Source organism: Myotis myotis, unplaced genomic scaffold (genome assembly GCF_014108235.1).
Source record: "Myotis myotis isolate mMyoMyo1 unplaced genomic scaffold, mMyoMyo1.p scaffold_m19_p_14, whole genome shotgun sequence".
In the NCBI taxonomy this organism is placed as follows: Eukaryota; Metazoa; Chordata; class Mammalia; order Chiroptera; family Vespertilionidae; genus Myotis; species Myotis myotis.
Window position 1 is genome coordinate 27,388,401 of NW_023416318.1, and position 13,035 is coordinate 27,401,435.

Here is a 13,035-nt window from a genome sequence, read left to right on the forward strand (position 1 = left end):
GCAAGTTACAGCATATTGTTTGTGATTCGTTCATGTAAAGTACAGTTGCTTGGTTGCTGAACATGTCTATTTTATTGTTTAAGAGATTAAAACTTCAAAAGAAATCCTCAATGATGATTTTCCAAAGTGCTGGCTCTGTATAAGGCTTCCGTTTTTCTCTACTATAATTGTAATAGCATGTGAGCATGCACTTGATAGGCCTGATATTTTTCAAAAACCAGTGTCATTTATATTGTGCATGTTAATTAAGATGGAAAGTTTTTCTCAGTATATTTTTAAACTTCTTTTGCATTTCCTTACTCATCCTGTAAAGTTTCATGTTTTCGTTCTTTTCCCCCTAAATCCAATTGCATTCCAATGGGCTTTAAAACCAGCTGAATAAGCATGAATGCCTCTCTCTTCACACACAATCATCCCATGAACATTTTTGGCAAAATTTTCAGAATGTCGGTCCATCACTATTGTAATAAGTTTACTTAATCATAATTTTAACCTACCTATTTATAAATTAACTTTGGTAATATAGTGGAGTTCCCTTAGAAGTAGGAAATCTAGCATGAGGAATGTGAATGCTTTAGAAATCTATTTTCATCCTTACTAGGGTCGTATTAAAAACCATTAGAGCTGTCTAATATATTTTGTAAAAGTTACATCTGATACAGGGATAATTCCCTGATTTAGTCTACCCAATATTATAAGCTGTTATTAGTAAATATGTATAGTAGTTTTAAAAGTGAAATTAAATGAAACAATTACATCACTTGAACAGATAAGCCACTATTTCTAGGCATATGAAATAATCACGAATCACCAACTGATCATAAACTTTTTAATCTGTCTGTGTGATTATATTTTCTTTTTAAAATCACTTAGAAAATGCAAAAAGAGGCTGGATTACAGAAACCTTAAACTATGTTTAATAATTTTCATATAATTATATGATGATTTTAATTGTGTATGCCCGAAGGAATTTTTAATATCCACAAAATTTTAAGGAAATAACAGATTATTTTAATAATGATGCAAGTAATGCATAATGTTATGTATCTCAAGTAAAGTCTCAAATATATTTAAAATAACACAAGGAAAGGGAATATAAATGTTATAGAAATTGTATGCATACTATAATGTTGTAACATTTCCCCGTGTTTTTTAATATACATGGATTGAAGAGTAGCTTTACTCCTGAATGTAGAATAAAAACTAGGAATTATGCCATTCCTTAAAAAGTGTCTACTTGGGTAGTAAAATATATTTTTAAAAGAATATTAGTAATATTCTTTAGAAAGGAAGATCTTCACTCTGAAGTTAATTGTCAAGTAATAGATAATAAATAATTTAAATGAAGGGAATTCAGTACTCTTTCAGAAAACATCCTTAATGAAATTGTTTCTTATATGTATTTGTATATCACTTACATTAACTCATAGTTTAGTATTTAAGTTATGTTTAAGTAAAATGATAAATAATTTGTTCTCCATGGAAAGCTAATTGAGCCTATTTAAACCTAATGCATTGTTTCTTAATAGTAAATTCTAACTTTGCAATTGCATGTCTAATGATCTTTGTATATGAACAAGCTTAGTTAGTCGCCACATGTGTCAGACAAGGAGACATCTCTGCATTATCATTTCAGTGTGACTAAGATTTTTTTTCTTTTCATTTAATTATGAAACTTCTCATTTACTGATGAGGGGAAAAAGATCAGACCCAGCCCATATTTCAGGTATTCCTTTGGGTTTTTACAAATATAATTGCATCACCGAAGTCTGACAAGCCCTGTGGAGGCTGTGTTCAAAACAGTCTCATCGCGGGGCGTCAGGGGCAGATTCAGTACGTAAGGGATTGGTTGGATTTTAAGTCATGCTCCTCTTATGCTCCTCATTGTTCCAACTGATACATAGAAGAAATACACGGTGCAGCATATGCCAGTGTTTAAACTACATACAGTCTGTAACTCTTTGCCCCAAAGCATTCCAACCAGGGGTTGAAAGAATGCTTTTTGATTTGCTTCTGTGATACAGACATGTCTCATAGGAAACAAGATGTCTGTCACTGAACATTTTTGTCACTGTGACAACCCCGCCTTCCCATGCTCCCTTGTTTATTGCTGACTGTGCTCTTGTTTCCCTTCAAGGTCTGGCGCACCTGATGATGGGCGACCAAGGTATGGGCTCTGTTCCTTTTCCACTCTGCTTCCCGTGTTTCCTTGTTTCGTAGCTGCTTTCACGCCGTCCCTGCAAAGGATGGGCAAATGCTTGCAAATTGTCTGGCTGCAAATTAAATACATACTTTTGTTCACTTTTTTTTTTTCATGTGTTATTCTCTTTATATGTTGGTTTGATTTGTGGTTTGCTCCTTTGACTTCTTTGACTTTTGTTTTTGTTTTTGTTCATTCTTTGCACTGTAATAGCTGAAAATAAATGAGACATAAGGACTTGTGATTGGAAGATTCCATACACTTATCAGCATATGCAATTTTAAGGGTAGTTATAGTAAAGAAAAACCACAAACCGCCACAAATTAATATTTGAAAGAGGATATTCAGTTTAACCTCGTGTACCAAAAAGAGTCCATTTTTCACCCAGTGCATGGCAGTTTGGGAACATGCAGACATCTTTGGCTTCTGGCTTCTAGAATGCTGAGTCTAGTGCTCCACAGAATCAATACTTCTTTTACCTGCAGTCGTTATGTATCTCCTCTTTGTGTAATATTTTAAAGTGAGCATGGGCTTTCCAATTTCCTTGCATGTACTGCCTTTTAAAAAAAGGCAGGATTGTCAACGTATACTGATTGTATTTCCATTTGTTTTTAAACCCTTACTTATGCTTTCTTGATTAATTTTCAAAGAGTAGTGCATTTGCATATATTCATAATTCTTATTGTTGTTTCTCTCCTCTTTATTCTCTTTGTATGGAAACCCTTTCTTCATGGAACCATTTCACCAAATCAATAGGTAAAAGTAAAGGTATTACACTCTTTTATTTCTACTTAATATCACCTGTATGAATTACAGTGTGTCTAAGTTATGCAAATGTATTTGCACCTTTTGGTATTAGTAATGGGCACTGGGAGGTAGGTATGAGTGTTAATGAATATTTTATGAACTTAAGGTAAGAGAAAATCCATCAAAATGTTTCACTCGTTGTTTCTCTTGCTCTTTAGTGTGATTTTTTTTTTTGTCAGCTGCTTATATAATTAGAGTATTTAAAAATTAGCTACAGGTTTCGGCATCAGTCTTTGCAGTGTCATTCAATGGCAATTAAATGCTGTGTGTAGTCACCATAAATATACCATCCTCAAACTTTTAACTCTGGAGCCCACCTACCCCTGCCATTCTGCCTTGGGATGTAAGTCTGAGCATGCGCAGCATTGAAATGGCCCCGCTCATCACCATGCTGTCTGCTAGAGGTCATATGCGCACATTAACTTCATGATATCCCGGAAAAAGCAGTGCTCTGAAAGAGAGAAACAAAGGAGCAAGATAAGCCTGTTCTTTTTCTGTGCATACTAACTCTGTTTGAGAACGCTGTCCACCAGGCTCCCATCCCTGCATCACTTGGTAAGTCAGGCATGTGTACTCTTTGAGAGCATTGGTGCCAAATTGAAAAGCATGTGTAACTCACCATTTAGAACCATCCACATTGTGTTCATTGAAAGGAGGTCCATGGTAGGCAGCTGTGACAGATGTGTATCATCACCTTTAAACTAAACACTTTAAACAATGGATCAGTGAATGGACCCTTGGTCTCCAGTTTTGGGGGGGGGGGGGTTTACATTTTGTTTTGTTTTGTTTGCATTTGTGTGTTTTTCCCTGGTTATTTTAAACACAGGAATGTATCTTATCCTTGAATTCTCTGTATCTTTCTTATGCTCTGAATCCTAATCCGGTGAATTGGGACCAAAGCCCCCAGTTCTGCAGCTTCACGTTTGTGTCATCTAGCAGGGACACTTTTCTGCCTATACAAGCACCTGAACATGAGCTGAGCAATAAGGAGGAAATGGTATCGATGTTTTAAATGTGTAAAGTAGAGCTTTAGAAACAAATGTTGTTTGGATACTCTGAGTTTACAAAAAACAACATATGCTTATTGCAGTTTGTGTTGTGGTCAACCGGTTTTTTAATAATATAATTTGATCTCATTTTAACCTTCCAGCAACATGAAAATAACAGTATGTATTGATTCTTTTCGTATGCCATTGGTATTTTGTGTACCATTTGGGGTGCTTTTTAAACTTGTTTTTGAGGACAAATCGCCACTCACTTTTCTTTCTTAAGTGGGCATGTCCCACCTATTCCTTAGTGTAAGATTCAGAATGGCATAGAGTGAGCTGTATTTATATTTTCTTTTACTGGCTGAGTGAAGTATATCTATGTGTGTTTGTGTATATGTTCCTGTGTATATTGGTATGAGTACATACACATAGACAAACTTTCTAAATATGCACACATGCATTCATTATGATGTGAAAAAGTAACCTTTAAAAATAATTCTCTAATTATATAATCTATTAACACTACATAAAGAATAATTCATGTTTATATTACGCTGGTATTTGTTTTGGTGTAATTAATGTTCAAGTGTCACTTCATTCCGTGTTCCTATGCCAGACCTAAGTGTTTTCTGTTATGTGTGTCAAGCATATTTTTGCTAAAGTCTTCATCCAGTGGTATTCATCAATCTGCACAAAACTACAGAGGCCAGGACTTTGTTTTTTCCTTTACATGCTTCGGTGAATGGGACCAGGATGCTTTTCGATATTAAATGGGAGAAAGAAGATGGAATTGAGTATTTTGCAAATGACACGCAACCTTTGCATGTTGTTTAATTCGGTGGCTAGAAATGAGAAATGTGATTTGTAAGTTTTCTTTAATTGCAAGTTAATTCAACAAATCTGTATTCTAGATCAAAAATCCAATCTTGACGATGCCATGCATCCACACCCAAGGAGTGTCATTTATAATAGGGAAATGAAAATGTGAGCAAGGGAGTCACATGACAGAATGGAAGTGCTGTGCGGTGGGAAAAGGCAGTGAGAAACATAACATGAAGCGGGGTTGCTCATGTCCTTGCCTGTTGGAGAAGTCGCAAACTGTCTAGTAACTTTACATTTTAACTTCCTCTATAGGTTAGATCCTAGTTGTACATAAAATGCCCAGTCTAAAATAATAGATATGGATTGTAAATTCATGCCTCCAAATATTTCTGTCACAATATAATCTTGGGGAATTTTTCTTGGCACTACTTGTCTCTTTAGGAGAAGTGATTTCAGGGTCTCTGGAATGATTCTCTCTGGATTAATGTCTTTTTATTGTTTTCGTTAATCCAGAAGCAAAATTGGATTCAGGAGCATTATTATTATTATTTTTTTTTCTGTATGGATTCTTAAATATTTTCTAAAAAGTTAAATGCCCAGTGATAAATGAATACATTTCATTAAAAAAAAGAACAAAAGGAAATAAAGTAAGTCATCTAAAGAGAACATTTCCTTGTGATAACCTTCTTCATCATCTTCCCCAGTCCTCTCTGTAGAGGTAAGCACTGGGATCATTGTGCTGTATCCTTACAGAGTTGGTGCGGATCCTTCCATACTCCCTAATTAATTTTTAGGGTTTGGAAACTGACCATTTATACATCACAAAAACAGCTAAGTCAACTAGAGACACTGTGATGTGCTCACAGAATCAAAATGAATGAAATGGAAGCTTTCTCCTTTTTCCCGTAGGACATTGTGTCTCATATTTATATTTATTTTTTGTTAATCCTCACCCAAGGATATTTTTCCATTAATGTTTAGGGAGAGTGGAAGAGAAAGGGAAAGACAGAGAGAAACATTGATGTGAAAGAAACACATAGATTGGTTGCCTCCTGGATGAGCCCTAACTAGGGCCAGGGCCCAGGGAGGAGCCTGCAACCAAGGTAGGCAACCTTGACCCATGACCCTTTGGTCAGCAGGCCGAGGCCTCGCTCTATCCACTGAGCCAAACTGGTAAAGCCGTGCCTCATATTTTTAATTGGTCATTCTGTTTCAAATTCTGGATTCAGTTATTTGGAATAGGTTTCATGTTTTATAAGCAAGAATATGTCACCTTTAACTAGATACAGTTAGGAATAAACACTCTTTCAGTGATTTATAGCTTTTTAAGGTATAGCTGAAGAGATATTCTCTAGAAGAAACGTGCTTGTGACTAGATGGATCCAAATCATTGTGAAATTGTGGTTGCTTTCTTTTTAGATCTGTAATCTGTCATTGGTATCGTTGGGGCCATTGATAGTGCTAATAACTTCATTCCCCATTTTATTTTACATATAGGTTTATCTATTTACCTGGGAATTTACTTTTTTGTTTTGTTTTTCCATGTATGTTTAACTGGTCCTTTTATTCCAACAATGATTAAATTATATTTTACTATTTAATTATATTTCAATGGTTGTATGAAAGTAATAAGTGAATATTTATACGAGAACATGTTAAAGTAACTCACACTGCAGATCCAGCCAGCATGGCTAGTTAATAGCTCAAGAGCTCAGGTCAATAGTTGCCAGATAAGTGTTGATGTTTTGATTGGAGGCCGGATTTTTTCTTCATAGCTATCATCATATATGTAATTACATATTTATATGAGATTATAAATCTAATGTCAGCTGTTCCTAATAGAATGTAAGCTCCATGAGGGCAGGAAGGTTGCCTTTCTTTTAGGCCATGTGCTTCCAGAGCATTTTTCTAACTATCTTGACTATGTCATTTTCATGACTTAAGTATGTGAATGGGCAGGGAGCATGTTGGAAGAGGAATATGTGAAGAAGGACGTGGAAGATTTGGTGTGGGCAAAGTTGGGGGTGGAAACGAGAAAGAAACTTACTCAAATAGGTAGAAAGGATAATAGCAACAGATTGCATGGAATCCTCTCAGCCTCCATCTCTAAAGTTTCTTTTGCTTCCCATCATTCGTATCCTTTTGCAAAGTTGCAGTGTATCTTTCCAGTAAGGCACCAATCTGCGGTCAATTTAATATGCCTTAGCATATGCACAGCAATGGGTCTGTAAGGAAATGAAATCAATCAATTTTTGTGTTTTAGGTTTTCAAAAATTGTCATGTTATTCACTGTCACAGTGGCAAATAATCAAATTTTGTTTTCTAACTTGCACTGTTTGTGCAAAAGCAGGCACAGAAATGTTACTGCAATTCAGATCTGATGTTCTCTTTTGTGGTTCACATGAGTTCTTTTTTCACTCATACTGTGTCAATTGTGATATACTATACCATAAAACCAGTGTATAAATGGGGTTTGGATTGTAAACTTTCAAAAAAGCCAAAATTTGAGCCTTATCTTATGATATGAGAATATTTACTTTTCATTGCATTCATAAATCCTACAGCATATTTGCAAAATAAATGTTCATTTGACTCTTTCAAATGAACATTCATTGTTTGCTTATCCTGGTTTCTCATAGAAGGCCAAGGTGTTACAAGTGTCAAGCATATGATCACACATTTTAAAAGTGCCAAAATTGTAATGTATTAGTGAAAATTAAGTTCTTCAAATAATTTATGAAGAAAATAAAATTAGATTTTTCTCAAAACTAATTGTGTTAATACCTAGATATAATTGATCACTACAACTAATTGATAAGCAACATTAAAATTATGTTTTAAAACTTTATCTGTAATTTCATGCCATGGTGAATATTCTATAATATCTTCTCTTAGATAGATTTGAGATTTTTAATATTTAGAGAAGAATAAAGCATTTAGTATGTTTTATACATTCTCTTTCCAAGATTTTTGTTACCATCTTTCAACTATAGTGTTGGTATATAGCTAAGTTGTCTGTGAAGTACCCAGCTCCCAGTCACCAATATCATGATGCTTATTTGCTTTACAACTTTTAAATACATTTGCTATGGTTTCTGATGTAGAACTAATTTTGAAAATATCATTTGTCTCTTCTTCTGTGTGGCGTATTAAATCAAATTTCCTCATTTATCTTCATAATATAAAGGTCTTTTTAGTAGAAGCATTTGTGCCATGGGTAAAATCTTACTGTATTTAAATGCCTATGTTTGGTGCATATGGAAATTAAGAAAGAAATTAATTTGAATTGTCTGTTATGATTTCTACTGTTGCAGTACTGGATGCTCTTCATTTGCAGCCACAGCACATGGAAAGACCAGACTACCACTATGTAAAATCAGATATTAAGTGTCTACTTCATCAGTAGGATGTACAGAGAAGGCTATGTGACTATTAGAAATGGTATTAATTTTGCAGTTCTCCTTTAGCCTACATGCCCATCAGTTCTTGATATAATCAACAAAATTTACTTGGAGAGTAAATATGTATTATCTCTTGTGGCAATTTAATCAATTTTGTCATTACATTTATTACAAATAAAAGTCCCAGCACCTTTGTATCTCTGCTCATTTGGCTCTGTGATGAGAAGTTTTCCATGTACCTATACACTCTATAAAAATGATGACATTGAATGACTGATAAATTTAACAAAGATTCATTAGACTAGAAGGGATTAATTTATCCTCAGAAAAGAGCACAGAAAGAACTCAACAGCATAACAGTTTAGAGACTGAGGTGGTATAAATGTAAATTTAGATGCTTTATTGAAATAGTAAATAGCAAAACACTTAAATTATGACATACTGGATTTTAAAAGGATGATTCCTTTTCCAAAGGAAATGATTTTTTTTAAAAAAAGATTTTAATCTTATTTACATTTTTAAAATGTATTTTGTGAGTTTAGTATTTTTTTTTAAACCAGCATCACCACAATTAGGCTGGCAAGAGGGTGTTTCTTAAATTATGCTGGCCAGTGGTTTTAGAGAACAGTGTAATTTCCCAGAGTGCTTAGCTCATATGCTAAATAAATTGGAATTTTTAATTATAATTATAGAATTGTAGGGTAGGAAAGAACATTACTAATTATCTTAAAAAATAAACCTACTGTTGACACTTTTTGAAATATAAGACATGATAGGGAATATTGCTTATATAATAGCAATATGATAGATACTTTGATTTAAAATAACTGATATATAATAACCAATCTTAGAGAGATTTTAAAGACTCTGTCCACTTACACACCAGTAATCATAAAACAGGGTTTCATCCTCTTATTCTTACAAAATAAATTTAGAGGTGTTTTTAAGGAAACCAACCATAGGGTATTATATAGGATACTTTTGCTTCTCATTTTTAAGGTTTCCATTTTAAGGGAGTAAGATTGCACTTTTTAACAGGGAAACAGTATAGTATATTTGCAAATACTACGATGAACATTGGTACAATAAAACATTAAAGGTTGATTCTACTCAACCAAAATTACTTAGTTATTTCCGTAACTTCACACTTTCACATTCTTTTACATACAATGATGACACTGAAATGGACTTGGCTCCCTATTGAACAAACTTAGGAGGTCATTGGCTATGAGCTGCTTTTTAGATTCAAATTTACAGTATGAAGCACACAGGGAGGTAAATATCTTCTCATGGACCAGAAATACCATCCAGAGACAACTTTTTCATCAATTAATGTTTTGTTTTTTTCACTAAGGACTTAGAGTGATATCTGAGTTGAGCTTATACTAACCACTTGGTCACCTGAAGACCAGATTTTCACGGAAAAGCTAGTTAGAGAGTTCTCTTTTTAGATATCTATCTTTCCTGGAAAAGTAACAACATATAATTACCTTGAGATACTTAATCATTAGCTAATCTTCTCACATCCTTCAAGGTTTTTCTCAAATGGTACCTTCTCAAGAGATTTGTCTTTACCATTTTATGTAAATTATAATTTTCCTCTCCTGAAACTGAACAATCTCGTTTCTCTTCTGTAACAATTATTATCTTTTAACATACTTGAAATTTTTAGTTTATTTTGTTGACTGTTTATTGTCTGTCTTTCTCCCACTGGAAAATGAGAAGGCAGAGATCTCTGCCCTGCCTTCAGGTATCTCGAGGGCTCCTGGAACAAGGGCTGGCACAGTAGGTAATCAGTAATTCTTGAGTAATAACTGGCTGATTGGCTAAACAAGTTATAAAATTTCTCTTTAAAGTTTAATTTGGATGTTATTTCTTTCTCATCAAATGCTAATTTGCACATTTCTCTTTTTGTGTCAAGGTAAATCTTATGAAAGACAAAGCAAATAAAATCAAACTAAATTTTTCTCCTTGGACTGGGAGTGAGGAGGATTCTGACCAGACTCTCTTGACCTTTCTTATTTTCTGTCCTATTTCGGTGGTCTCAGAGAATTTGAAAGGGACTTGAAAACCACTCCAACCGCTGATGGTCAAATCTTTCCTTTAACATTTCTCTAATATTCAGTCTTAAAGGGATATTTCTTTAAGGGGACAGTAATTCATCTTTACATGTCTCTCTGTATATAACAGGTAACTGGAAGAGGCTCCTGGAAGTTCGGCTTCTAAATAACATGTGGCTTTTAGGAAGTACCTTTTGGCACTTTGTGACATTGTGAAAGCTTCAGAGAATGAAGTGGATCTCTGCTCCTTTACGTTCATGTGACTTATCCTGTGCTTCTAACATTAAAAGAAACAGATTCAGTCTTCTCAGGCCCTCAAATAGCTACCTACACTCAAAGGGCCTCTGAAATTTTTCCAATCCAAGGAAAAATGATCATGTGTTCGACTGCATAATTAGCGAGTAGTACAGGTCCCCCGCCTGCTGTCCTAAGTGTGGAACCTGTGCTGAACAGCCACATGGTAGGAAATCTCTCAGTTAAAAGGCAACAAAACTGCAGTCCTAAGGCCACATTTCCCTTAATATGAGAGTCGTATCCCTTGTCCTTTTTAGTAGAGGTAGGAAACACAGAGACAGTGTCCGAATGGTTTCATTCGATCTTAGTCACTATTCCTGGAATCGCCAATCCTTATGTAAGACTGCTACACATGGTGTAAAGCCACAGCTATTTAGAATAGATGTTTTTAAGATTTTTGACATTAAATGTAAACAAGAGGATAATAATAGCTAACATTTTTTCAGGACATGTCTTCACACATTCAAATTATATCTACTTATACCAAACATGTGTTCCCCTAAATGCAGGTTTTCCTTTTCTGCTTGGCTTCTTTGCCCAGGAATTACCATGTGGCTATGACTACACAATAACTCATTTAGAATAGGAGAAACACCAGTAAATTGTTAGTATTTACTTTTATTACGTAGCCCTGATATAGACCACAAAAGTACACTAATTCAGGAAATAAAAATGACTTCCATGTTATACGAAGTTTCTAAGCAATATATATTTTATTTCTTTGGCCTCAATTACCTGGTCAGCCGGCCCAGTTTTTTTTTGTTTTTTTTTTTAGTATTTTATTGATTTTTTACAGAGAGGAAGGGAGAGGGAGAAGGATATAGAGTTAGAAACATCAATGAGAGAGAAACATCAATTCAGCTGCCTCTTGCACGCCCCCTACTGGGATGTGCCCGCAACCCAGGTACATGCCCTTGACCGGAATCGAACCCGGGACCCTTCAGTCCGCAGGCCGAGGCTCTATCTGCTGAGCCAAACCGGTTAGGGCCGGCCCAGTTTTTTCATTTCCTTTCCTTGACTTAGCATTATAAAGGCCGTAGACATTTGGAGAAAATTAAATTACTCCCTTCGAGGAAACAATTACATTTAGATTGGGCTTAAGTGCTGCCAGAAGGATGGAAATCCCTAAATTGGCCAGTGGTGATTTCAGTTCACAGGGAAACCCTCCTCCACAGGCTAACCGTAGGTTTCTGCAAATTGCTAGTGGCATAATGGGCCAGAAATCTGCTAAACTTAGTAAACAGATATTGTTGATGCTATGCTGACTTGAAAGAATGATGTGATGGCTTGTTATGACTTTCTTTCTAATGATTACTGGTTTAAATGGAAGAATGCGTTATCTGACTATCAGCAAGGTATATACATTTTAAATTACTTCCCTATCAGTGAGGTTGGATTTGCACTAACTCATCTTTACTTGCTGTGACCCGTGGCCTTCTTTGTGAGCAGGCAGTGAAATTATGAGTCATTTAATGTGATGGAAAGAGAAAAGCTGATTGGCCCACAAGAAAGCCAAAATTGGACTGAGAATGTGAGCACAATTTTGTTTTGCGTGTGCCCTCTCATTATTTGTAAGGAGTAATGTCATGACCTATTAAGCTGTCTTTTTTCTGCAACTACTTCAAATATGTCATTCCCTACTTAGAAGAATGTCCTGTATAAAGGAGGTCTGTTGCTGTGTAAGCAAGGCTGGTCAAGTGGCTGACTTCCTGTTAGAACATCTGCTCCATCTCTCAAGCACTTACAACACCTGACCTCCTACCACTGTTCTGACCCACTGGTACTCAGGTTGGCTGTCCAGCCCTTCTCCACAGCCAGTCACCTGAGGCACATTATAAAACTCAAATTTAACTTAGCAAATAATTTTATACAGTAGGTCTATGGTGAATTCCAATCCTATATGGACAAAAAATAAATAAAACAAACAAAATCCTCAACTTCCCCATAAGCTTTCAGAGCACAGCTATTTTGTGTAAAGTGTTACCAAATCGTCAGATTGGATTTTGCCCTCTAAGAGTTGATGATTCTTCTCTTCATAGTGATGAAGGATTATTTATTTTTTTTTGCAGGGATATGGATAGCTTATTATTTCAATCCACATTTCTGTGCTGAAAGACTTATTCTTGTTAATACAAATAATTATTATTTTGCTTTAAGAGAAGTTGGTCCATTGGGAAAGATTATATAGTTATTCAACTAGGTCTACCCTTTATCTTTGAAGCTAATCAGTTGATTTTCACACAAGTAAAGATGTCATTGGGATCTTTCAAACCTTTTAGGAAAGGTCATTAAAACTTTCATTGTATAGAATTGAGAGATGTTATATATAAAAAGAGAACAAAATCCAACTGAATATGTGACAACATTTAAAATTATTATGTGTTGCCCACCATTGGATACTTTGTAGGGTCATTATCCATAATAGACCATGGTAAAGAGAGCCAGACAAAGGGAAAGCTGAA

General features: G+C 35.0%; 1 protein-coding gene across 18 annotated transcripts in view; it reads left to right on the plus strand.

Moving 5' to 3' along the window:
* The window catches only part of NRXN1 (neurexin 1), a 999,389-nt gene that overhangs the window by 109,077 nt on the left and 877,277 nt on the right, over nucleotides 1-13,035 (plus strand). For 13 of the 18 annotated variants that reach the window (XM_036334601.1, XM_036334602.1, XM_036334612.1 and 10 more), the window contains exons 3-4: nucleotides 2,138-2,167; nucleotides 2,957-2,968. The exons of the other annotated variants lie outside the window; for them this stretch is intronic. In XM_036334601.1, the coding sequence (XP_036190494.1) occupies nucleotides 2,138-2,167; nucleotides 2,957-2,968 (42 nt within the window). The remainder of the gene's footprint in view (nucleotides 1-2,137; nucleotides 2,168-2,956; nucleotides 2,969-13,035) is intronic. 18 annotated transcript variants of the gene reach the window in all.